Raw genomic sequence first — 27677 nt, forward strand, 5'->3', positions numbered from 1 at the left:
CGGGTCACGGCGACGGCGCCTGCCGCGGGCTGCGCGCCACCGGAAGAGGCAGGGAAGAAGCAGCTTCAGTCCGGCCCGCGGTGCTTTCATTGGCCAACGTTTCCTAAGCCTCGGGCTTGCATTAGTGGCTGCTGTTGGAGCTGGTTTGCGGGTGTACGGCCAGGAGAGCCGGCGGGTATAGCGTTCGCTGGTTCTGCGGGCCGCGGGAGCCTCCCTGGCGGTGTTGCTAGCGGCCATGTCGTGGAAGAAGCCCAGGTGAGGCAGAGGGGGTGGTGGCGGGCGCTGGGACGTGCCGGTGCTGACCCCCTTAGCGGCGTGCATCTCCTGCACTGGGCCGCTTCGCGCCCCTTCCTGCGAGCGGCGGTCGCGGGGGACTGAGGTGGCTGGCGGAGAGACTGCGTCTCCGCCACGCTGTGCTCTTCCTGGTTGATGTGCGATGGGTGCCGAGCCCTTCCTGCTGCTTCTGCGTTCTGGCAGGGCTCCCGGATGAGGGGTTCCCCTGGGCAGCGGCAAAATGGCTTGTGGTAAACCCCGGCTGGCCCGTCTGCAATTAGCACAGCAAAGCCTCTTAAACTTTGTGTCTGAGGAAATGGAATGCCGATTGAAGAGTAACTTTAGATATCATTTGCAAAAGAAACCAAAGCTTGCTATGGCAAGCTCTGAATAGCTAGTGCATGGTATCTAGTTATTTAAGTTGGCAGTACTCCTCTGTTAATCCAGCAACACAGAAGCGTAGTTTTGCGACCTACCAAAGGTCACAATTGCTATGTATCAGCTGAAACTTGTATCGAGATTTTATTGTTAAAGTACTCGTGTTACAAACAGTTGTTAGTATGTCAGTCTTCACTCAAGCACACGTTAAATGCGTAGGTAGATATTTTTCCATCTCTTCACATTCAATAATGTGAGCTACTAGGTGTATCTGATCAGCAGAAGGAAAGCCTGGCTAGCAGAAGTTTGTATTGGAAATGCATAGTGTAATTACCTGGCCTGCGTTATCTCTGAAGTTTATTATAAAGCAATAATACATGTCAGGTTGTGAAAGTGAGCTTAATAAATATGTGGAGTTGTTTTAGCATTTCAGTTTTTGTGTCTATAAGCCACATGTACAGAGTTAAGAAGTTACAAAAGGTTTTAAGCCTGTGAGGGAAGGTAGGGCGGAATGCACAGCTGCCATAGTTTGGGGAGTTAAATTGCCAGCTCTTTATTGTAATTGGCTTAAACTAATCTATTTGGGATTAAAAAATGGCAGATATTTTCTTCCAATACAAAACCTTTTAATTTTTGTCATGTTTCCAGGTAAAAATTACATGAGTAAAGTTGTAAAACTTGGAGTTTATAGGTAGCCGTATATAAAGGTGTAAAATAGATTATAAGGAAATAACTCCTCTGTTATTGCTACTGAAGTTATTGTCAAATATTTCACACTCTGTCTTTCTGCAGAGATGGTGCTAGAGGATGCTCTCAATATAACATCTACAGAGAAGAGGGAAACTGTTCCCATTTCTCCTCTTCTGACTTCTCCACCAGTCTTGGGTTGGAAGGCTCCTCTGTAAGTGACACATCTGGAACAGAGGAGGACACAGACTCGGCTGTCTTGTATGGAACTTTGCGAGGAAGTGTTGTTGGATTACGGTACTACACAGGGATTGTAAGTGCATGATAAATTATAAAGCAGAATAAAAAGTTGTGAGCTTCAGAAAAAAATACATTTAATTAAATTTTAATAATTTGTGGAACTTTGGACTAAGTGTAATTATGATAGATATCTTCTCCTAACTTGCTATTTTCAACATTCTTCATAGGAAGTACTTAATCTAAAACATTCTGATTCAAATGTAATTAAGGTAGCAAGCTTTCAAATCTGATTTTGTTATGTGGTAGCTCTCCTCATCCACATAAGGGAACTGAAAGTGACTGAACACAAGAAGTTAGATAGGTCTTTGAACTGCTTACACTGTCAGAAAGGGATGTTTATTCTCTTATGAAATGTGGTAGGAGTTGAAGGAAATTCTTGCTCTCAGGATTACTTTTGAAATTTCTGATAACTCCTTGGTAGCTCTTCTGTAATGCTTTTTGTATTTCGAGTTAAGTGGTAGCTTGACTGACTGAACAGAATACTATACCAAATTTATCTTTAATCTTTATGATATTTAAGGCAATGTGTGAAGACAATAGAAAGGGCTTCTTCAAATACATAGCAAATAAAACTAACACAAGAGGCAATATAGGCCCACTGCTGAACGAAGTGGGTACCCTGGAGACAGAGGATATAAAGAAGGCAGAGGTGCTGAATGCCTTCTTTGCCTCTGTCTTTACTCCTGCAGACTCTCCCCGAGGGCCCTGGATTTCTATAGCCCCAGAAGGAGTCAGGACAAAGGAGGAGTTTGCTTTGGTAGATGAGGATTGGGTTAGGGATCAGCTATACAAACTGGACATCTGTAAATCGATGGGTCCGGATGGAATGCACCCACGGGTGCTGAGGGAGCTGGCGGAGGTCATTGCTAGGCCACTTTCCATCATCTTTGGTAAGTCGTGGGAAACGGGCGAGGTGCCTGAGGATTGGCGGATGGCAAAGGTCACACCAATCTATAAGAAGGGCAAGAAGGAGGACCCGGGTAATTATAGACCGGTCAGCCTTACCTCCATCCCTGGAAAGATGATGGAACAACTTATTCTTGACTCCATCACTAGGCATATCAAGGATGAGGGGGTCATTAAGAACAGCCAACATGGTTTTATGAGGGGGAAGTCATGTATGACCAACCTTATAGCCTTCTATGAGGAAGTGACTAGGTGGAGGGATGATGGTAGAGCGGTAGATGTAGTTTTTCTTGATTTCAGTAAGGCATTTGATACTGTCTCCCACAGCATCCTCATAGATAAGCTAAAGAAGTGTGGGCTTGACGATCAAGTAGTGAGGTGGATCGAGAACTGGTTGAAAGGAAGAAGGCAGAGAGTTGTGGTCAATGGCGCAGAATCTAGCTGGAGGTCTGTGACTAGTGGAGTTCCTCAGGGGTCGGTGCTGGGACCGGTGCTGTTTAATATTTTCATCAATGACCTGGATGAGGGAACTGAGTGCACCCTCAGCAAGTTTGCTGATGACACAAAACTGGGAGGAGTGGCTGACACACCAGAGGACTGTGCTGCCATTCAGCGAGACCTGGACAGGCTGGAGAGTTGGGCGGGGAGAAACTTGATGAAATTTAACAAGGGCAAGTGTAGAGTCTTGCATCTGGGGAAGAACAACCCCATGTACCAGTACAGGTTGGGGGTTGACCTGCTGGAAAGTAGCGAAGGGGAAAGGGACCTGGGTGTCCTAGTGGATAGGAGGATGACCATGAGCCAGCAATGTGCTCTTGCGGCCAAGAAGGCAAATGGCATCTTAGGGTGCATTAGAAAGGGAGTGGTTAGTAGGTCAAGAGAGGTTCTCCTCCCCCTCTACTCAGCCTTGGTGAGGCCGCATCTGGAATATTGCGTCCAGTTCTGGGCCCCTCTGTTCAAGAAGGACAGGGAATTGCTTGAAGGAGTCCAGCACAGAGCCACAAAGATGATTAAGGGAGTGGAACATCTCCCTTATGAGGAGAGGCTGAGGGAGCTGGGTCTCTTTAGCTTGGAGAAGAGGAGACTGAGGGGTGACCTCATCAATGTTTACAAATATGTAAAGGGTAGTTGTCAGGATGATGGAGCTAGGCTTTTTTCAGTGATATCCAGTGATAGGACAAGGGGCAATGGGTGTAAACTGGAGCATAGGAAGTTCCACGTTAACATCAGGAAGAACTTCTTTACTGTAAGAGTGACAGAGCACTGGAACAGGTTGCCCAGGTGGGTTGTGGAGTCTCCTACACTGGAGATATTCAAGGCCCGCCTGGACAAGTTCCTGTGATAGTTGCAAATTATTTGCAGAAATATCTAAGTTAATGTGTTCTTGTGTTTTTTTGTTTTGCTTTGTTAGGTTAATAACAATGAAATGGTTGCACTTCAGAGAGAGCCCAATAATCCTTATGATAAAAATGCAGTGAAAGTGAATAATGTGAATGGAGACCAGGTAGGCCATATAAAAAAAGAATTAGCAGCAGCATTGGCTGGCATTATGGACAACAAACTAGCATTAATTGAAGGGTAAGTGTGAAGATTATGCTTTTGGTTCTATGAATAATAGAAATGTTTTGGGTTGCTACACTAGCAAATTCTGAGAACTATAAGAGTTCTCCTTTGACTCACATGGCAGCTCTTTATAATGTAGAATCAGAACAGTTTGGGTTGGAAGAAACCTTAAAGATCGTGTAGTTCCAACCCCCCTGACATGGCCAGAGGCACCTTCCACTAGACCAGGTTGCTCAAAGCCCCATCCAACCTGGCCTTGAACACTGCCAGAAATGGGGCAGCCACGACTTCTCTGAGCAACCTGTTCCAGTGTCTCACCACCCTCATCATGAAGAACTTCCTCATATCTAATCTAAATCTACTCTCTTTCAGCTTGAAGCCATTTCCCTTTGTCCTGCCACTACAGGCCCATGTTAAAAGTCCCTCTCCAGATTTCTTATAGGCCCCTTCAGGTACTTGAATGCTGCTCTAAGGTCTCCCCAGAGCCTTATCCCCTCCAGGCTGACCAATCCCAGCTCTCTCAGCCTGTCTTCATAGGAGAGGTGCCTCCAGCCCTTTGATCATGTTTGTGGCCTCCTCTGGACTGGCTCTTAACAGGTCCATGTTATTCTTATGTTTGGGGTCCCAGAGCTGAATGCAGTACTCCAGGTGGGCTCTCATGAGAGCAGAATAGAGGAATACTTAGTAATGTTTCATGTTTTCAGACTCTTTATTCTTTTGTTGAACTACATGCATACAGTTCTTTTTTTTCTGTATATGATAAAATGTAGAGACATTAGAGCAAATTCCTTAGTGATTGTTGTGGAACTCTTAAATTAACTGCATGTGGTGGTTTGTATTAAAGGTTCATGGAGTATGAGAACTAACACCTATCTGGAACATCTTGCTTGAAGAAATAACAAGTTTTTTATGGAAAAATCAAACACTAAAAAAATTACTGTTGTGATTTTTTTCCATGCATTTTATCAGGGTTGTCCCTTACGGAGCAAAAAATGCCTTTACCATGCCTGTACAAATGAGCTTTTGGGGAAGAGAAGAAAACAAGGAAGCAGTGCTAGATCAGCTAAAAAGGCACGGATTTAAATTGGCTCCTCCTCTGAAAGGCAAGTGTTGAAGTTTGGGTTTGGGTTGTTGTTTTCTTTTTCCTTTTAAAATATTCAGATTGAAGTTGCCACTGATTGGAAGAAATGTTTGAGGACTTAATTCTTGTCATTATCTTGTCATTCACAAAATGAGTGCAGATGCCACAGCTATTGATTTCAAACTTTATAGGACACAAAAGTTTACTTCTTATATGTTACCTGCCAGCAACTGGAGAGACAGCTGAGCAACCTTGGAAACATACATGATTCCTTAAGTTCTTTAAAAATCCGTAATGATTCCCTGAATTTCTCTAGATTGTTTTGTAATTTTTTTTTTTTTATTTTTTTTTTTTTTTTTTAGAAAACAGGTCAGACCCTTTCATAGGGAGAGGTTTTCAGGGACACTGCTGCCTTTTAGAAAAGTGCTAGGGCATGAATGCTACTTGTGAGGTGTGAGCAAATAGCGATGTCTCTAAACAAATGAGCTTAGCAGGCATGATGATTTGCAGAGCCAGCCTTGCACAAAAAGCACCTGTGCTCCTGGAACTAAGCTTTGTCGAAGCAGTGGTAGTCAGAATAATGATGCGAGCAGAAATAAATGCCTGGTAGAGGGATAGATCTTGTTCAGTTTTTATCTTACAGGTTGCAGTGCACATGGTTAATTGAAAAAAGTTTGTAGTAAAAAAAAAAAAGGATTTTGCATTATCAGTTGTTGTCCTGTCACCAAGTCAAATTTCACGTGACACAATAACTTTTAAGAAACATGGTTGCCATCTTGAAGGATCCCAACCTGTAGCTCATTGCCTGTGAGTCTTACAAAGCTTTGTAGAAAGTCTTTGGCCCAGTGAAAATAAAGGGTAAATTTAGGCTAAGAGAAAGTGAAAGATTCTGTTTTATAGCCCACAATCTGATCAGCATTGTTACTTAGAAGCCAGTGAGGGTTGATACTGGGAAGTTATCATATCGTTGTGTTTCAAAATACTGTCCTTTTAATGGCACATAGGTTCAGAATGTGATTTTGCATCAAAGTGGAGTTCTGGGAGAGCTGGTCCTAGTTACAGTGCTCCGGTTCATGCTGCTGTGCAGTTGACACCTGAACAGGTTTGCATTTCATATTTAAATACCTGGAAGTTGAAATTTAAACACTGGGGGCCTTTAATTTTTCATTAACAAAGCAGTTCTTGTCAAGTGGCAGTCTGTCTTCCCCCCACCCCCTTTTTGTGAGCCACCAATTTGGTTTGAAGTCATCTTGAACTTTTGAACTTTTTTTGTACTGTGAGGAGACATTTTAGCTGTGACAGCCTTGAGTCGCGTGTGATTTTGGAAAGCTTTAGTTGTTCAGTAATTTACTTTTTATGTTGTTGAGGTGGTGTGTCTGTCCTAATGGTTTGCCACGTAACAAGTATGTTCCCAAGTGGAAATAAAATCAGACTTCCAGGCTTTTATCTTCAGATTGGTCCAGGGTGATGCGTGGAGGGTTGGGTGGTGGTTTATTTTTGGTTTTGTTTTTTGTTTGCTCTTTCAAATTAGAGTGAAGTAGTTACTTTAATGAGTGTTGTACAAGGATGCAAATATATCTAGGCATCCCTTCTTAAGCTCTTGCTTGTATTGGCATGTGATTGTCTTGGAAAAAACTGAACTTCATTTTTATGTAGCAGTAGCTAACAAACATATTCCAGCAAATTGGGTCTAAATTGAGACCTCTCTATAGATCTATGTATATATCTAGACCTATCTATACTGATTACCATATGACAAATAATTTAATAGTCATTGATTGCTTAGTGCGATTGTTTTTAATTGCAATAATTTTAATTGCATTTTTTATTTTAATTTATGCAGCTTAAAAGTGAATTTGACAAATTGTTTGAGGATCTGAAGGAAGATGATAAAACTTGTGAAATGGAAGGAGCAGAGGTATTTCTTAAGCTAGAAACCATTTTATGTAAAAGTACTTAAATGTCTAGATGCATGTTTAGCTTTGTCTGGATACAGGAGATGCCTGAATTGGGGGGAAAAATATAGTAGATACGAAGGACTTTATAAAAATTTTTTTGTTCCAGAAATGAAATGTCGTACTTAATATGTGAATAGTACATAATATATCTCTAATTTGCAGGCTGTTGCCACACTCTTGCTTCCCCATCAGAAGCAGGCTTTAGCTTGGATGGTTTCACGTGAGAACAGTAATGATTTGCCACCATTTTGGGAAGAGAGAAATAACTTCTACTATAATACACTTACAAATTTTGCAGAAAAGAAGCAGCCTAAAAATGTTCTTGGAGGAATACTGGCTGATGATATGGGACTGGTAATGCTTATGAAGCTCGTTTTGGTTTTTGTTTTGGTTTTGTTTTGTTTGGGGGGGTGGAGTCTAAATACAGAACATGCGCATGTGTTTCTTGGTTGGTTGGTCATTTGGTTCATTCCGTGAAAGATATGACATTCTTTTCTGTTACACAGGGTAAAACGCTTACTACTATTGCATTGATTCTCACAAATTTTCAAGATGGCAAGCCTCTTCCTGTTCAAAAGATCCGAAGTGATAAGTTTTATGAGGTGAGATGAAAGCATTGATATAGTTAATAAAAAAAACCCCTGTACCTAGTAGCTTTCTGTATGATGAACTTTGTATATATTTTGTAGAAAATGAATGTTACTTAAGTACATTAAGAGGAAGAATAGGGTAGATTAATTGAAGGTAGGTGGACTGTGCTACTTCAGAGTGTATAACTGAGCTGTATACTATGTTATCTTAGGAGTATATGCTTAAGTATCCTTGAAAGAATAAGGAGGAATAAACACTTCTCAGTGTTAACTTTTATAAATTCTGAAGTTTCTTACAGATTTGTCTAAAAGGCACGAGTTGTGACTGCACAAATACATGTGGTTTTTTTCTTGTGGGGGTATGCATGTGTAGCTCCTGTGGGGTTTTGAGGCAGTGCCTGTAACAACTAAAATAGCAAGCAGAAGGCCTTGGTGTAAAGCAGATAAATAAATAAATAATCTTTTGGCTTTTATTTTTGCCGAGTACTTGAAGTGATGAGGGGAAACTACAGTAAGTGAGCTAGCACCAGTGTGCAAACTCTTCTTGGGTAGTGCAGTTCAAGTGCTTTTTGTTTTTATTGAGACGTAATTTTGAAGACAATGAAGTAAATGAAAGGCTAGGATTAGGTCTTTATTATGCAATATTCTTTGACAGTATTAATGCTGGGAGTTGTGTTTGGTATAAATACAGCTTTTTCAGCACCTTTAAGTGACTGACTGACTTGCCACTGAGTGAGTCTTTCACGATTCAGAGCAGTAATTAATCACTGGTCAGATTAGTGTAATAATGTTATTGGCATTTTTTCCAGTTGCTACATTAAAGAATAAAAGTTTCCATTCCTCAATAGGAATCTGGTACTAACAGCATGAACAGCGTTGGACGCAGACTATGTAAAGGTGACAGCAAACTATCAAAAGTCCAGTAATGTTCTCATGATAATTAATGTTATGATCTGGAGTACTCTTAGTCTGTGGTCAGTGCTAATCTTCACGAACTGTTGACAAACTAAGTTATCTCAGAGAGGTATTTGAAACATACCTTTAAAGATGTTTCATTTGACATATGAAAAGATGAGTGCCTTGTGAGAAAGTTGAACCCTGCCAGGAAAGTTACCACATTCCAGAAATGGATTCAGAGTTCCTTTTGCTTTCCTTTTTACTTTCTCATAGGTAAAACAGGAGCACTTATGGATCTATTAAAATCTTGTTTGTTTAAAATTAGTAGCTGATTGCAATTAGCTTCTGTAGCAAGTATGTTGGTTTTTTTTATATATGTATTTTTAAGTAATGAGCAAATGACAAGTATTTAAAGGATTTTGTCACACCTGTAGCTTTCAGGTTGTATCAGGAGAATGTACAGATGTATATGAAAAATTGTAATTGCTGTTAGTAAGTTTTGTAGCTCCTCATGCTCTTGAAAATGATGAAAGAAATGTATGGGGCTTGAAGTTTTTTTGCACTACCTCTTCCTCACTGTCCTGTGCAGGAATTTTAATATAGATGCCTTAACTGATAGCACAAGAATCAAAATGAGCAAGGTTGGAAAGGACCTTAAGCTCATCTAGTTCCAACCCCCCTGCCATGGCCAGGGGAACCTTCTGCCAGACCAGGTTGCTCAAGGCCCTGTCCAGCCTGGCCTGGAACACTGCCAGAGCCTGAGCCTTGCCAGCTTCCTTGGGCAGCCTCTTACAGTGCTTTACCAATCTCACAGTAAAGAAATGTAAAAGTAAGATAAATGAAAGGGACTGGTAAGGAGAGAACACAGTATGAAGTGCTTCTGGTGAAAGTTATTTTTACCAGTACTCTGGAGAGGAGGAAAAGAAGATTTCCATGAGGTCAATATGAGTGTTTCCAGAAAAAACAGAATCTTTACCAAAAATTAGAAACCTAATAGCATCCAAATTTTTGTTTTGTTTTGTTCCAGAGCATCAAGCATTTTAATGAGTTACTGTTTACAGCAGTGAGGGGAGAGCTTATTTCTACTATTACTTAATATGAAAAAAGTGATAACATCTTTCAAACCCTTACTACACCCTGCCTCCCATTTCTCATTCTATTATGCATTAAATCGGTATCTGTTTATTGAGTCTTTGCAAGTTTTGCCATCTTCAGGACTGTATTAAATCTGTATTAAAGTTTAAATCTGGAATCAAGCATGAATTCACTTACCTGAGTTATACCAAAACTCTTTCTGCAAGCACTGGTGCCTTCAGTTTTGATAGCAGCTCTGTCTTGATATGTTTTCTTTTTTGCATTTGTTTCTGATCTGCAGAGTTCAGAGGTCATGTTTTGTTCACTTCCTGATAAAGACTTTAAGAAAACAAACAAACCTGCCAAAAACCCCAAACCAAAACAACTCCCTTGCGACAAACCTAATACCCTGGACATCTGTGATGTTACCACTTTTTTCTTTTAATGTTGCAGTCGTTAATTTAGCTTTTGGCAATGTAGAAATTAGTAAGGTCAATTTACTAATTAATGGTTGTTATTAATTAGTAAGGTCATTTAGCGTTTAAAACTTCTATGAAGAACTTTATTGTTAGCAGTGCAGTGCTTGTATTTGTGTTTTTCTTCTTTACTTGACAGCTTGTTTTTGACCGCTTGCAAACACAGTACATGTTTTATGACTTCATAAATATTTAAGATTGTTTAAAGAGTATTTTTATTTTTCAGTTTTGATCACAGTATCAGTAGCACATGACCCATGCAGAACTAAGGTTTTAAAAGAAGTTCACACTTGTTCTTGATTAAGTTGTTTTATGCTAAAGTTGGTTTGATAATTGAACTTAAGACTATGTATATTTTTCATAAATACCATTTTGTTTATGAAGATTCTAGCAACGTGATGGACCCTGGTGTTTCTAGCATAAAAAAGTTGGAGACTGCTCCTCTGAAGTACTCGAGTTGTCTTCCAAAAAGGTAGATTATTGGAATAATATTTTTGTTGGTTTGCTATGTAGATTTTGAGTAAACATAGTGATATGTGGTTAATACTAACCTTAGCCTAAAATGTGTTCCTGCTTTCTCCTCACCTTTCAGTATGCTGTTGTTCTGCTTACATTTATCATTAAGTGTTCTGTATCCGTGTTGCACTTTGATATATGTTAAAAAAGCATTTACTTATTCAGCGAGGGCTGTGTGACTGCTTGCTTGCATGTCTCCTTCACTAGTAAAGGTGTCTAGTATCATCAGTGCATGGCATGCTAAAAAACAGGCTGTGAAGTAAATCTTTCTTCTAGTATTAATTGGGTTTTTAGGTGTTTTGAGATACTTTGCAGGCATGCTTCTAACAGGAACCTCTTATGAAGTTGTGAAAATTACTAACATGTTTAAGCCTTCCCACCACACTAGCCTCTTATAATTGCGGTGAATTTAGTGATAATCTGTACCAAGTTTTACGAGCATCATTCACCCTGCAGCTCTGTGTTCTGTGCTTTCCTTTTTCAAATCCTTAGAATCAGTGAATTTTCAAATCATAGTGGTATCTTGTTTGCAATATCAAGTTCATTTGCTTAATGCACTTGAGATTTAATGTGTAAATTTGAGCAGAAGTAGAGTTGTGGGGTTTCTTTCTCTTTTTTTTTTTTTTTTTTGCCTTCTCCTTTCCTAATGATAATACCTTAGTGATACAGCCAAGAAACCCAGATATTCAGGAAACAGTGACTTGGGAGAATCTGAAGATTTGCTACTGCAACCAACCAAAAGTAAGTTGCAAGGAATTTCTTTTTTTATTAGTTGGTTACTGTGACATCTGGTGTCTGTCTTCCTGAAGCCAACCCGAAAAGGATTTCTAATTAGCTGGAAAAGGAATTAACTAAGCTTGGGGGGTTTTGTGCTTTGTTTTTTTGTGTTTTGCTCAACCAGAACTTTTAAGCAGAAAATTTTAGACATTGCTGAACAGGAAAGCAGTATTTTAGTTTCAAGTGTTGTGGTCTGTTTCTTTAGCTAAAGGAGAGGTGGTGTAACAAGCTATAAGCAGGGTAAAACAGATGGTGAAAACCACAATTTATTAAGATTTCTAGAGTTTGACATAGACCTGTTGTCAGGGCACTAGGGTTGGAAAAACAAGTTTAAAAATTTTTTTTTGTTTTGTTTTTGTGGTTTTTTTTTTTGGTTTGGTTTGGTTTTTTTTTTTTTTTTTTTTTTTTTGGTGATAGGTACCTGAAATGTGGTCTTGAAGAGGCAAGAACACATGTCATTTGTTGAACTAAGTATGCATGAAAAAAAAGGGGGGCTAATAGCACTCTGGAGTAAGCAGTTAAGTTTAGGTTTAAAATACTGAGTGAAACCTATGCTAAGGTAAACAGCTGAAGACTGAAGACTCATAACCTGAAATAGATGTATAGGATACTATATTTCTGCACCTATGCCTCAAACTTCAAGAAATATTTGGATCATGCTGTTAGCTATATGGTTTAGTTTTAGCTAGTCCTGCAAGGAGCGGGGAGCTGGACTTGGTGATCCTTATGGGTCCCTTCCAACTCAAGATATTCTACATTACTGCATAGGAAATGTTCTACATTATTGCATAGGAAAGGAGAAGTAATCTGGATAACAGGCTTGATGAATCATGTCATAAAAATAAATGCACACATATGTTCTGCATGGTGTGAAAAATCCATGTGTGTTGGGCTTTGCAGCAACTTCCTTTGTTATCCAAGAAGATCCAGGCTTTGCATCTGTTCTTCTACCTTCATCTACTTCTTTAAAAAGACGAACAAAGAGAAAAGGTAATGAAGGAATAAAAATAATAATGTTTTGTGGGTTGTTTTTCTAAGCATAAGTATTATGTATATGTGACTTAATGAATGAAGCTTATGTCTTTGTAAATAGCTTTGGTGCTGCAGGTGAAGAAATTTAGCAAGGACTTACAGAGAACCCTAAGTTTGTTGAACTTGTACTTTGCTTTAGTGAGGTGTTATGCCACTACATATGACTTCTTTTTTCTCAGGTACCACTAGCATTCAGTCAGTTGAGGAGAAATGTTCTGGTGATGTCCCCAGAGCGACGCTGATTGTGTGTCCACTGTCTGTCTTAAGCAATTGGATTGTAAGTGCTAAGCCTCCTAAATATGTGTATGTGATGTGTGTTGATTATGATGCAGTAGAAATAGTACTCCCTATAGTCTCTCATGCTAGGTCATGCTTTTCCTTTTTTATGAAACAGCTGCTTTCACGAGAGAGGTTTATTTGATAGAAATTTTCAAAATGGAGTCAAATTGTAATGAGAGTGCTGTTCCATGAGTAGCAAGCTCACTTTCCATTCCCTGGTTTTGACAAGGCAGATTCACTTTGGCACTTTTGGAACTTGGGTGATTTAACTCCTTAAACCAGATGAAGAAGGTGGAAGAGACAGGTCCTTCTTCTTGCATGCTCAGAATAAAATACTATTGTACTTTATTGATAATGCATGTGACATTAGAGGTGTTCGATTATTGGCACACTGTTCATGATATGTTGGAGTAGGTCTGCTTAGGTTTTTTTAATTGTCTGTCAAGATTAGTGTATGCTGAGGGCTTCACAGCACAAATGTAGGGAATATATAAACATTGGTGTTAAAATGAATACTTTAACAACTGTGTTGTCATTTATGTTAAAATGTAGGTCATTAATCCAGTAAGGTTTTGAAAGAATGAACAAAGACAAGATGAAGGTAGAAAGTGAAAAAGAAACTTAAAAGCTCTTCCATTGCAATTTGGGAGGAGCAGTGGGGTTTGAAGTGCATATACCGTCCGGATGTGAATTAATAGTGTGCAAAAAGTAGAGCTAGAGTTAACAGAATGTGATACTGTATCTATTACTAATGACTGAGGTGACTACTTCTAATCCCTCTTTTCGTCTCAGGGGAGCAGTAAAAAGAAACCCAAATTCAAATGGCTTTTGTTTATATAAAGGGGATGTAGAATGTCACAGAGCTAGAGGAAGTGTTTTTTAGCTAAGGCAACTTTAAAAGAATATATGCTAACAATCATGTAGTTTAACAAAGTGTCTTTTGTGTGACTTCTGGCAACTCTTCTTTCAGGACCAGTTTGAACAGCACATCCACCAAGATTTTCATGTCAATATTTATATTTATTACGGTTCTGACCGTAGCAGAGACCCATCCTTTCTTTCAGAACAAGACATTGTACTGACAACATACAACATCTTGGCTACTGATTACGGAGTAAGTAAATAAGAAAAAGTGTTCTTTGAAGACCCCCACTGTTCAGAACTTCCAGTGTTCGGGCTAATGATGGCAGTATATTCAAGTACTATTCTGGCAGGTAATGAAGAGGTTATAGTTGTAGTTTTGCTTTACATACTTTCATACCGGTTTGCTGTGATAACCAAGACAGGGGTTTATATTTTTATTTTATTTTATTAATTTCTTTCTTTTTTTTTTTATCTTTTATTTTTATTTATCATTATTTTTAAAATTATTTTTTAAATTGATTTCATCTGTAGAGAAAACTATTTGGCAGCAATTACGATAACTTAAGGAAGGCACTTTTTAAGGATAGAAAAAAAGTGGCAAGTATGTAAATCTTCCCAAATCTCAGTGGTATGAGGCTCCTATTTCTGCCTTTTGCCTATTACATTCAAAGAATATGGAACATATGAAAACATAGATCTATAGTTTTTGTTGATGTGGGCTGCTGCAGCCAGGTAGCTCATTGCATGAGATGTATTTGTAAAGTCATGATTTTATAGAAATTCTAGCCTTTTTAAAAGCCTGAAGATTTACATCTTTAACATTAATTCTATGATACATTTTCTATATCTCTGTGTCTTTGAAGCCTTTATTTTCAGGCTGAGCTGATTTTTGCTGAAGTTGATTCCTCATACTAAGTATGAGAAGACTGGTAACATTATAGAATCATAGAATCATAGAATAGTTACGGTTGGAAAGGACCTCAAGATCATCTAGTTCCAACCCCCCTGCCATGGGCAGGGACACCTCACACTAAACCATCCCACACAAGGCTTCATCCAACCTGGCTGAACATTTTCCAGGAATCATTAAATCTAAAAGGAGAAATGCCTCATTCTTAGTTTTACTCTTCTGTACTGATAAATAAGCAAGGTGCACATGAGTATCCTCCAATATTAATTGCAGAATTGTTATATTAATAGCTTGCTTAATCCAAGTCGTGAAAAAGTGTCTTAATTTTAGTGGAATATTAAAAAAATACTATGTTTCAGATGAGAGGTGACAGCCCTTTACACAAAGTCATGTGGCTGAGAATTGTGTTGGATGAGGGGCACACTATACGGAATCCAAATGCTCAGCAAACTAAAGCTGCCTTAAATCTGGATGGCCACAGAAGATGGGTACTTACAGGTAAAATATTTGATACCAGAGGAAATGCAGTGCAGATTGTCTTAGTATAACAGCATCTTGTGTTTTTCGCTTGGTGTTTCCACTTTGGATTTTTCTGGAAGATGTCTGGGTTAATGTCTGTCTGCTTCAGATTCATTTGGAATGTTTTTGGGCTTGCATTTTAGCAGCAATTTAAGTGTGTCTTCTGTAAGTTGTTTTTTCATTTTGTTTGCTTGGTTTTATGTGGGTGTTGGGTTTTTGTTTTGTTGGGGATTTTTTGTTTGGGTTTTTTTTTTTTTCAGCTTTTATTCAGACAAATTTTAAAATAACTTTTGATACACAAGTTTGATAGAAGCGCAAGGAAAAAGGGACCTATTTATGTTACATCAGTGTAAAAATTCACACTTTTATGTACTTATTGGAACCTCAGTAGCTTTTGTAATGTAATAGTCATCCTAAAAACTGCCAGGGACCATGCAAGTGATGATCCTTAAATGTAACTTAAAGTATATTGTGATTGTGATTGCTGCTGGTGAAGCTGAAATTGAAAAATTAACAGCCAAGTCTCCTAGAGATCTGCAATTTTCTCACTCATGTATGTGTTTTGTGATAGTTCAATTAAAAAATACATGTTATACTTAATGACATGTCAGCCTAGTTATAAGAGACCTCATCCATGGTGTATGGTTTGAAGAAAGCACTAAACTGTCACTTTGACTAAAATATGTATTTTTTACTTTCTTTGAGGTTTTGCAATCTTCTGTTTCCTGTTTAGGCACTCCTATTCAGAATTCTGTAAAGGATTTGTGGTCACTTATTTCCTTCTTAAAACTGAAGCCTTTTACTGATCGGGAATGGTGGCACAGAACAATTCAACGTCCAGTCACAATGGGAGCTCCAGGAGGACTTGGGTACGAAGTGTTCCCAAAAGGTTTATGAAAGAGTATGACTAGCAGTGCTTGGGCAGTGTGACTAATCAGTGTTTCACGCTTGAAATGTGGTTGGTATCAGTTCTCATTTCAACTTCGTAGTTCTAATTAATATTAAATGATTCAAATTATTTGATATTTCAGATTAATGAATTATATTGTACCGTTGGTCTTGGATTTTGTACAGAGCATGTATTTATGCAATAAACTAGAAAAACAAAAGTGAAAATGAAGCAACTCCTGCTGGGTAATATGTTGTTGATATATATCTTTTTAGGCGTTTACAGTCTCTGATTAGGAGTATTACCCTTAGAAGAACTAAAACAAGTAAGGTTAAAGGAAAACCTGTTTTGGAGTTACCAGAACGAAAAGTACTCATTCAGTATGTTACACTCACCGAGGAAGAGAAACAAATCTATCAGTCGGTGAAAAAGGAAGGCAAAGCTGCTATTAGCAGGTAAGTACAAGGCTTTCTTAATTCTGAAGGTTGGATTTTGATACCACAGACTTAGTTTTTGGAAGTTTTGATTATGGTAGCTCTATTAGCAAAGTGTATCAATTTGTATGCTGTAAGCTAAAAATTGCAAATGAGTATAGCATCTGTTCAGCTATGAAGAGTAAAGCAGAGACTATTGCAGAGCTATGTATTAGAAAGGGATACTGGATATGTAAAGAATGGCCTTAAAATTTTTGTGACCATGTGTTAGTATTTCTTCTACTTCGAACATGCTACTGGTAGCCTTTTTACCTTGTTCAGAAGAGGATTTGAGAAAATTATATTCAAACAGGAAAGTGAAAAATTAGAATATCATTCTAATAGTTAGACTTCATCACTTGATGTCATCTTTTACTTCAGGCTGTAGCATTTCACACTAACAATGAAACTTATGTTCAGATTTTTCAGTGAAGGGACTGTACTAGCTCACTATGCTGACATCCTTGGTGTCCTCCTCAGATTGAGACAGCTTTGTTGTCATCCTCGTCTGTGTATAAATACATCTTCGTCTAGTTTTTCAGCTGGTGAGTGAATGCTTTTGGTTCCTGTGTTTTTAAAAGCAGGACTTGCACTTCGTATTCAAGAACTGAAAAACATTTGTTTGTTTTCCAAGCTTTCTAGCTTCAGCATTCCTCTTTTTAGCTTGGAGTATTGAACTTCTAGCTTTGTTACCTTTATTTTTTTCACACCATATGTTTGAGAAGTGGGTACCCTAGCACATACTCAAATATGAACAGAGGTCCTCTACAGAGCCAAAATGCGCAAGGCTTGTTAAAGAGCAGTGTATCTGTTGTAATAATTTACAGAAGTGCTTTTACAGTAAATTTTTTTCTTTGCCTCAGGAGAGGCGATGTAGAGGAGCTTTCAGGACTGGCTTGTAGATAGGTAGCTTTGTCAGCTCTGACTTTGTTATGGCTGTAAGAAAGGGTGAAAAAAGAGTGACATTTTATTTTTGATAAGCCAGAACCGTACAGCTGCGTAGTGTTAAAAACTATATGCATTTCTTTCAGAAGCAAGTATAGTCTGTTTGAAATACTCTAAATTTGACAATTCTCAAATTTGATGTTTTGAAAAATCCTATTTTGAGATGCCATTGGTTATAGGCATAGTTTTTCAGGAAACTGAAAGACTGTGAGATATGGTCAGAATCTTGGTTAGAAGGTTGTAATTTATCTTCCTGAAAAATACAGGGTGGAGAAGTGATTGGATAATTGTTCAACAATTACTTAGAAGTTAATTAGTAACTAATATGATTTGAATTTCTTAAAAAAATGAAATAAAGCAATCTTAACCATAAATAATGTCAACTCTGTAGCAATGTTACTACCTGAACAGCTGCCATATGAAAATTGGTTGTTCCCGTTAGGCACTGTGTTGCATATGTACTTACCACTGTCGAGTTTCTTAGAATTCTAATTTTTGCAAGTAAGATTACTCTTCATGTGTTTTGAAATTGTAGGTTAGAGTTTTCTGTAGTACTGGCCAGTTTGTGCTTTTATACATGGTAGGCTATATCATCATTGTGTATAAACGGTCCTAGTTACATTTTGATTAATAGAACTGTTTGATGTATGCCACCTCAGAGTGTTTCCTGTATAAAAATCTCTTAAGTATCTTTCTATATTTGCAGATAGTAAAAGTCCTGAAGAACTGCGTGAGGTATTAGTGAGCAAAATGAAGTTGGTTCTGAGTTCTGGTTCAGATGAAGAATGTGCAGTTTGTTTGGAATCGCTGACTCTTCCTGTGATAACACACTGTGCGCATGTGTTTTGTAGGCCATGTATTTTTGAAGTCATTAGAAGTGAGCAGGTTGGTTGTTCTATGGTTGCAATTAATTGTAATGGCTATTTGAAAGTGATGAACTGGTATCACCAGAAGGTCATCTAGCTATTGTTCCTTTAAATCACACATGAACAGTGTAAACCTAGTTATCAGCGGAGTTATAAAAACTGTTGTCCTGAAGTCAAACTATTGAGAGTGGCTTTCAAAATGAACAGTTTTAAGGCTCACCAGTATTTTCAAAGACCTTTTCCCCAGTTCTCACCTTACTTTGTCTCTAAGGTAAAAATGATGGCAACCAGTGCTGCATTGTATTCCTCCATATGGCTCAATGCCTCTTTACTGCTTTTATGTGGTGTGATATATGTGTATTTTGTTGTGCTTGAAAGAGACCAAAGTTGTGTATTGGAAGTTGACTGCTGAGGTAAAATCATGTCTGTTCTCCTTATTCCAAGCTGATAACCTTCTGCAGTGAAAGAGCTGCCTTGCTAGAGGGCATCTTTATGGCCCTTCTCTGGACTGTCTCCAGAATAAGCTTGTGCATGAGGGTCTTTTGATTGTTTCTTTGGTTTTTGGGTTTTCGTGTGGGGTTTTTTTTTGGTGTTTTTTTTTTTTTTTAAACATAGTATGTCTTTTTCTTGTGTGCTTCTAAGCTATACTTTTTCTTCTTGTTTGCCTTTTCCTTTCTAGGGCAATCTGATAGTGCGTTAATCTTGCCATCGGTATCCAGTGCTGCAGCACTTCCTTTCTGGAATCGTACTCAGCCATAGTAGAGCTGCAAGTGCCAGGCTAAATCTAGGTGGTGTTCTCTATAGGAGGTGGCAGGGGACAAATTAGTCCCTGCTTGTGCATAATTAGTCAACCCAACAAGACAGTTAGGAAGTGTTACTTATCTGGCATGCAGTTTGACTTAGTTTCGTTGCGAGACATGCAAGGTTCTGATGCAGTTACCCTAGTTGAAAGTCTCTGAGAATTTTGAGGGGAAACTAGTGATGTGAAATTGTTCTCTAAGGAATAGAGAAGAGGCCTTGTTCCGGTGCAGAGGTTCTTGATATGTCTGTAGTAGAGTCAGTGCCCCTGCTTAGCCTACAGGTGTAGTTAGGCATGCAGAGGTTATTAAATCAGGTTATGATGTGATGGAACCTGGATTACTTGACTGTACAGTCAAGTTATTTACTATGCTTTGCCTGGAAGGCACCTTGAAATCTGCAGAACTAGGACCTTTGTCCAATCCCACATTGTTCCACAGAATGCTGGCATAGTAGTGAAATGGTAGATTCTGTTCTTAAACTATCGTGAGTTTCTAAAGCAGTGAGTAAGCTTTTCTTATGTTCAAAATGCTTCCTAATTTAAATCAATTTCCAAGGAAGGTTTTGCAGCTTCCAGCTAAAACACTGACAGACATCTAAATTCCAGAGTTGGGGAATTCACTTTTTTGACATAGTAAGTATCTGTGCGAGTGCTGCATCTCAGTTGAGTAGTTCCTATGCCTGACAGGTTACAGTGCAACTCTCTCCTAGTAAATAGCTCGGGGAAAGTACTTGCCACCTTTAATAGAAAGCAAAACAACTTAAAGAATGCCTCCTCCTGCAAAACAGCTTGAGTTCAAACAGGATTCTGCCAGGCAATATGCCTGTGGTTTCCATTAGTAATACAAGTAAGAATATTAAGCCATTAGCGAGGCATGGGATGTGAAGCTGCCAGCCCAAAACTGCTGAGTGATGTAAGTTTAGCCTTTCGTTGGTTACAGACTTGGATAACTTTTTATCTTTCTAATTTTAACCTAAAAATATATTCTGAAATTGGAAAAACTTTCTTAGTAGTTAACAGCTTGAAAATTAACACCTTAATTTCAGTCTTCAGCTTAGCTTCAGGTTAGCTTCGGAAGTCCCAACGAAGCTGTAAAATCTCTACAGTATTGATTTTTTTTTTTTTTTTTCCTAGTTGTTGATAGCAGGACGTTTTTTTCACTCTTGCATACTTTCACTGCAAGTCTTACATATTTGTATTGGCATTGTTTAGTTGCATTTTGGGGTTTTGTGTTGGCTTTGACTAGTACTAAATTGGAGAAGGGATGCAAAAAGATGTGTATAACAAACTGAGAAGTCTCTGTGAGCACTGTAAGGATTATTATTTTTTTTCAGATTTATTAGAATTCATTTATTTTGTCTTGTTATTGGAGGAATTTTTGGGTTGCTGGCAAATGGGGAGTGGTTCATTTGTAACTACATTTTGGAAACTTACTTCAGGTTCATTTGTGTTGAGATTCTGTCTCTTCGAAGGTTATCTTTTTTTGCTGCAATAAACTCATGTATGCAGACTATGACCACCAGCCTCTTTAACTGGCTAAAAGTTCATTCCGGATTAGCAGCTTCCAGTATTCATCTGCTTTGTGAGGTCTGCTTTGCAGCCTGTTTAAAGACGCCTTGGTTTTGTGGCCAGATTACTGTATAAACCAAGTTAGCTAATTTTAAAAGGTTGCTGTTAGGCAAAAGTTTTTCGTGCTTGTTACTTTTGCTCTGCAAAGCTGTGTATTTGCATAGTGCGCACAGTCTTTGTTAAATTTTGTGAGTAGTCTCATGGAAGTGCTGTTGCATAAATTGTAAACTCTGCCTTATCTAGAGTATACTTCAGAGAAAAAAACCCCAAACCTTGGTGTTAAATTATGCCTCGTTTCTCATCTCTGTTAGGGAAGAAGAAAAGATACTCTGTGTCTGGCTCTGATGAAGCATATTTCATCAGACTGCTATTATTTCTGTGCAGGCTTTGAAGAAAAAGGCTTAACAAGATCTTAGCTACAAAGAATGACTTGTCTTTGAAAGATGGTTTATTTTTCTGATATTTTAGTCTTCTCCCCATAGTCCAAATATTTGATTGCTTTTAAATCTTTAGCTGCTTATTTCAGGTATAAATATGGCCAGAAAGGCAACCACTTTTAAGGAAGATTGAGTGTTTTTAAAATACGTAATATTTGTGTCACCTGATGGTCTCAGAAATGTTTCTATTGTCATGTCAGAACTGACAAAGCAATTGTGTTACAAATGAATCCTTGAGGCCTTTTTTTTTTTTATTAACACCAAAAATTTCCTGAAAGGTACTTCTAAAATTTGATCTTTAGCACTCTAAATAATTTGATTTAATGTGTTTCTTCTAATGTCATTTGTGCTTTTTTTGTAGCCAAATGCCAAATGCCCTCTCTGTAGGAGTGAGCTTCGAGCAGAGCACTTGGTGGAATGTCCCCTGGAAGGGGAAATAGATTCTAGTAATGAAAAGAAGTGTGATCAGGAATGGATATCCAGTTCAAAGGTACATTTCATAGTGTTTTACTTGGCTTTGTTACGGTTTTGTAGAGCACTCTCTAGAATATTTATGTAAATACGCTGAACATACTTTACATATGCATAACTTTATAACTTGAAAGTCTTCACAGACTAGTCAGCACAGGAGAAAATACGTAATAAAATCTCATCACAAACTTTGCAGCAGGGAAACGAGAAAAGGAGCACCAGTTGTAATTTGGTAACGGTCATTGTGCTGTACAGAGATGTGTACTAATTACGTGAGACTTTCGATAAAAAAAGCTATTGCTTTGCCTTTTGTTTCTGAAGGTTTCTGTGGGTATAGAACAACTGTAGAGTATTCAGCTCTTAATTTACTTTTAGAAACTAAAAAGCTGCGTAAGTCCTTTCTTAAAACTTGTCTAAAGAATATGCATTTTGCTCTAGAGGGCAGAACTAACTGGGCATCATATGTTCAATATAACACTTGCCAGATAAACTAGTGAGATTTTTATTTTGGTTTGCAGACCGGTTTCTCAAGGTCTGTCACATTTTTTGCCCCACCTTCATTGTGCGTTCACTGCAAGAAATTAAATCTTCCTGCTTGTACTTCGACCTGTTTGTTTTGAGATTGATTTTTCTGAAACTTTTTTTTTTTTATTTTTTTTAAATTTTTATTCTTTCAAAGCTTGGCTATAAATCTATTCCCCAAAAATTCTTCTGTGGAGGCCTGAGACCTGATTCAGGACATTGCGCTCTGGAATAAATTTATTTACTTATTCATTAATTTTTATTTTTACCTGGTGCAGTACTTGCCTTCTTTAGTTAGTGGTTCTTTACCTCATCATAGCTAAACCTTAGATGAGAAAACGGGCGATGTTCTTTTGCCTCAGATCCAATTCAGTGTTCTTTTTGTTCTCGTGTTGGTCTCAAGAGTGGTTCTGGTGCCTCCTTGTTCTCTGTCACACCTAGCTAAGGGTCTTGCATAGCTTGTTTGCCTGAATATTCCCAGGGGAAGCCTTTCTTGCTTCTTGATTAGTGCTAAGTAGAACACTTGCCTCAGGGATGTACCTCTCTTAAGCCTTACTTTTCAGAATTCCAGTACTCTGTGCCTACTTTTTTGTATGTCCTGGAGGCAGGGACCTTACTGACCCCTGACAAGGAGAAGTATGTCTGGAGAATGGGTTTGTGAATCCTCTTCCCCAAAGCACCATCAATCACCATTAAAAGTGCTCAACCCTTAGTTTCTTTGCAAGCTAAAAGAACTGCCACCCCCCCCCCCCCCCCCCGAATTTAAGATTAATTCATTTAAATGGTATTGCTGAGCAGTGATTTCTCAGTTGAAACTCACTGAAGCACCTATAGGAGTAGGATCTAACCAAGTCAGAATAAGCTACATAAGTCTTTATTTGGTTTCAGATAAATGCTCTCATGCATGCTTTGATAGAACTACGGAGAGATGATCCAACTGCTAAATGTCTAGTTGTTTCTCAGTTTACAACTTTCCTGTCACTGATAGAAAATCCCTTGAAGTAAGTAGAACAACTGTCATTTTTAATACACACATCTTTTTAATGTTTTAGAAAATTTCTCAAAATTATTTCAATATAGTGGTTGGGATCTTGATTTTATTTTTTTTCCTGTTGTTACAGAAAATGGATTGGTAAATTGAACATTTTTACTTTCTCTTCAGAGAATCAGGGTTTACCTTTACTCGTTTGGATGGGTCAATGGCACAGAAGAAAAGAGTAGAAGCAATTCAGTTTTTCCAAAGCAGCCAAGCAGGATCCCCAACTGTAATGCTTTTGTCTCTGAAAGCAGGTGGAGTTGGATTAAATCTCACAGCGGCTTCCCGAGTGTTTTTAATGGATCCTGTGAGTAATAGGTTGTTAGTAATGATCTGGCTTACTCTAGGTGAACCTCCTTTTGGTGTTTTCTTAGGAGGTACAAGGAAAGGCTCTCTGAGAATGAATGATACTGATGAATACCTGTTAAAGGGCAAATAGGGGTTTTCTTAATTTGTTTCCCTGGCACATTTTTATTCTAATACAGTAACTTTGTGCTATTATTTACTGTCAATAGAAAGAATATTAGTAGCATTGTTAACAGAGTGCTGTGACACAGTGTAGCATTTGATATCTATTCCTTATTTCTTTCTGTGTTTTTGTTTGTTCTGTTTAATAACTTAAAAAGCCATAAAGTGAAAATTCAGGAACAGTGTATTTTTTTTTTTTTCCTGTGGTACAGTGTAATGCTCCTCTGCTCTAGTCTCTTCTGTTATTTTTGTGAATTTATTTAAAAAAATACAGGTATTAGTCTGAGGTTACTTTTTGTAGTTGTAGGAGACTGAGAAAGATGGTGATACCTAAATTTATGACATTTTTTTCCTTTCATTAAAGCACTTGGGAATGCAAAATCATTTGTAAGGAATAAAAACATAAATTACATTTATTGATAGCAAAATGGTGTTCTTAAATTGGTTTATGTCATTTTGTGTCATTGTACAAAACTGAATTTCCCTGTTCACTCTCTACTCCTCTCTCTGATGGCCCATTTTTTTGGCAGTTGGAAACTGAGGCAAATTCTGCAGTTTGTGCACTTCAAAACAAACCAAAGCAAATTAAAATAATAGTGTTAACTTCGGACTTGGGCATCTGGTTATACCAGTAATGAAGTACTAGATTGAACATCAGGTTAGTGGTAACAACAGCATAAAGACAAAAGCTATTTACTTAATAAACTAAAGGAATTAAATACGAGTGAGAATATGGAACAGTTGCCTTGGAAAAGGTTTCTTATGAATTGTAATACATCTTCACGAGTACTGTCTTTGTATGTGTTCCATTCAATAGCTCAGCTGGAAGGGACCTTCAGCACCGCACCACCATCTAGTCCCAACTGTTTGGGGTTTTTTTTAAGAATTCTCTGAATAAGAAAACTTGTGGGAAGCCCAAGGGAATTTCAGTTTTCTGTGAAGATAACGAGGTGTTATGCATACACTGTCCTGCAGCAAGCAGTTGTAAGAAAATAAGTTAAGCGTTGTTGACGCTGACTCATCTACAGTATATAGTTACATCTCACAAACCACAACCAAATATAATTGAAGCCTTTATACACCTATACCATTGAACAACTCCTCATCCTGCTGGTAACCATATTATAATGGTAGCCACCCCATGTGGCAGTGGTTGGCTACTTATATTTGATGAAGGGGCAGTGGGACCACATGAACTTTATGGTCTCATGTTTGAATGTTCAGTGCTGAATGAGATGCGGTCATGCACTAGCATTCTTTGAAACAAATGAGCGGCAATAATAGGATTTAAGAAGCAGAAAAACCTCTGGAGCTAGTGGAAAAAACTTTTTTTCTACTCAAATTCTGTGGATTTGTTGTAGAACTGTAGCTTAGAGGTCTGCTGAGAGGTGTTGTATCACAGTGCAAGGGAGTAGCATTTACCCAACCACAGACTACGCCCCTCCCCCCACTTTTTTACGGTATTTGTTTAAATGCAGTCGTATCTGCTGAATTCTCACCTTTAGGAAGAAGTACAAACCTCTAATCTGAGAGTACCACAAGTATACTAGTTTCTCTGAGGCTCAAGTTTCTTTATATTTTCCCATGTAAAATACAGTATTCTTTGTATGAGGTACTGCAGAAAAGCACAGAGCTATTTCAGTTCAGTTTTTATTTGAACTGATGAGAGAAGAAGAGTGAGAGTAGTACGCTTTGGTCCTACTTGATTACACCAAAGATAGAATGGAACATGCTTGTGCATGATTGGGTTAGGTCTTTCCTCAAGACATCATCTTCTTCCTACAGTCAGATTAGTATTGGAACAGTTTGCTCTCCATAGCCAGGAATGTTTATCTTGCAGTGACAGATACATTATTTGTTGTACTTCTGCTCACTATCTTACATTGGAGAAGCAAGACTTGTTTGTATTCTGTCTTGCAGCTTGATGTCTTAAGTGGGTTTAGGCATCAGAGGTTCTTAGAATCTAAATTACCTTTTTTTTGTGCTAGCCTCGTGCTTTTTTTTCCCCTATTCTGTAGAAAGTTGTTAAGAAGAGTTCCTAGGTAACTTTCATTATATGGGAGACATGGCAAGGTGAGCCCATTGCATGAGACTTGCTTATCCCAGACAGAATACAATTACATTTTAGCTAGATTTAAATATCCTTTGTGTCAATGAGTAGCATTATACCTTTAAATACAAAAAACATGCTGGAAAAATGCAGAGCAGACCTGTCATTTCCCAAATCCTTATATTTGGTATTATATCCTAAGCATAAGTAGGAACAGCTACACTATAATTTTGTGTTCTGCAAGTTCCTTAACTACCTTCATGATTATTGCATGTACTAACGGAAGCATACATGGCCTTCCTTTTTTAACGACAAGGGGACTTGGTCTACTGATGAATTAACTGCCTGTGTTCAGCTGGTTTAGGTTATGTTATCAGGAAAAGTGTACTGAGGCAGTTAGTATATACAGTGTTTATTTCAGAAATAAAATTATAACAAGATTGTTTTGATGTCTCCTAGACTCCTGACAAACCTAGTTTTTAAAGCATTTGCCCATTTTCAAGTTCCTGCTTGTTATGAATATATAACCAGAAGTTCTCAAAGCTTTCTTTATATTGGGATACTTAAGTGAGAAATTAGGTTGCGAGTAATTAATCTGCAGGCAGTATTTGTACAAGAGATGGTGGTACTTCCGACATCATCAGATAACTTCTTTGTGATTCTATGTGCATTTTATAATGTATTTTGACCAGTGGTTATTTAACTTGTTCATTACTGCTATTGATAGGCTTGGAATCCTGCTGCAGAAGACCAGTGTTTTGACAGATGTCACAGGCTGGGTCAGAAGCATAATGTTGTTATAACGAAGGTGAGTTGAGAGATGATCTGTTGGACCAGTGTTCTGATTATGAATAAATAAATAATTTTCCAGAAAACTTTGTTGTATTTTTAAAAGAATTGTGACATCATAGTCTCACCAGTAAACTCAAAAGTTGTGATGTGATTTTTAAGTGTGGGCTTTGGATTGTAAGATTATATTAAATGTAAGCTATTTCCTGTGAAATAATAATTTTAGAAATCAGATTGTCCCTGTTGTGAGCTATTTGGAGTGATTTATATGGTGTAGTATTGCCGTTGCCTGGCCTGGCTGTTAGTTTATTGTCTTTAAAGTATGTGGAATGCTTTTGCTTTTGTCATAGCAGCTTGTTTGGCTGCAGAAGAGCAGCTGGTATGTCTCATTAATACCTGGTCACAAAAAACATTACTTGGGAAATTGAAGACTGGTTCTTTTCTCATATAAGTAGCGAATAAGAGATAAACAGTCTTCCAATAAGTGTTAAAAAAAAGGTGTGTGTTTAAAATGCAAAACCTTTTTCTCTGCCTATAACTCCTCCCTTTTGTGTTTACTTCACAAAGTAGTAACAAAATGTAAGTGTGCTTTAAGCTTCCTCAGCTATTTTTTCCCCTAAAGTACCTAAATGTCCCATCCTAAACATTTAATTAAACATCCCCCCTGCCCAAGAAGCACACACCCCCCACCCCCCACCCCCCCCCCGGAAAAAAAAAAAAAACAAAACAAAAACAAAACAAAAAAAAAAAAAACAAAAAACAAACACACAACAAACCCCAATGGGTTCAAATTCAATGGGGTGTTGTTTTGTATTTCAGTTCATTGTGAAGGATTCAGTGGAAGAAAATATGCTGAAAATTCAGAACAAGAAGAGGGAACTTGCAGCAGGAGCCTTTGCTACCAAAAAGCCTTCAGCAAGTGAAATAAAACAAACTAAAATTAAGGAAATTAAGGCTCTAATTGATTTATAGCTTGAAAATGTGGTAAAATAATATACTTAATATTGCTCTTCAAGTTGCTCTCTGTTAACTTCTGATTTTGCTGTCTTTGTGGTCGAAACAAGCTATAAAATCTAATTTTCTCCTAAATAATTAAGTTTAGAAATGCACAAACTTGTTTTGTATTCCTGAAATCTTTCCAGTGTTCACTCCTTTGAAATGTTGCCTATTATGTACAACACTTAAGAATACAAAAATCCATGAAACAGAAATGCATATTCATGCATTCTAATTTGCAAGAATTTCATGTCTTTTTAGAGGTAACTAAAGGTTTTGTCCTTCAG

General features: G+C 37.9%; 1 protein-coding gene across 6 annotated transcripts; it reads left to right on the forward strand.

The window, feature by feature from the left end:
• Positions 1-54: 54 nt before the first annotated feature.
• On the forward strand, positions 55-27507 carry HLTF (helicase like transcription factor). 6 transcript variants are annotated; one of them, XR_010611562.1, is made up of 24 exons: positions 55-255; positions 1444-1651; positions 3956-4122; positions 5077-5210; positions 6193-6290; positions 7032-7106; positions 7309-7500; positions 7653-7748; positions 8585-8633; positions 10568-10655; positions 11361-11440; positions 12377-12466; positions 12688-12785; positions 13758-13901; positions 14921-15059; positions 15814-15949; positions 16245-16424; positions 16863-16987; positions 18094-18272; positions 21420-21548; positions 22940-23052; positions 23214-23394; positions 24086-26413; positions 27214-27231. XR_010611562.1 is itself a non-coding variant. In XM_065674807.1 (24 exons), exons 1-23 carry the CDS (start codon positions 236-238, stop codon positions 26365-26367), a joined length of 2631 nt encoding a protein of 876 aa, XP_065530879.1. In that variant the 5' UTR covers positions 56-235; the 3' UTR covers positions 26368-26413; positions 27214-27303. The 6 variants fall into 6 exon arrangements, 5 of the variants coding, with proteins under 5 accessions (XP_065530881.1, XP_065530878.1, XP_065530879.1 ...); XM_065674807.1 differs by having other exon boundaries at positions 56-255; positions 23339-23394; positions 26333-26413; positions 27214-27303; XM_065674805.1 differs by having other exon boundaries at positions 58-255; positions 26333-26413; positions 27214-27507.
• Positions 27508-27677: the final 170 nt, after the last annotated feature.

This window comes from Lathamus discolor, chromosome 3 (assembly GCF_037157495.1).
Source record: "Lathamus discolor isolate bLatDis1 chromosome 3, bLatDis1.hap1, whole genome shotgun sequence".
NCBI classification, from domain to species: domain Eukaryota; kingdom Metazoa; phylum Chordata; class Aves; order Psittaciformes; family Psittacidae; genus Lathamus; species Lathamus discolor.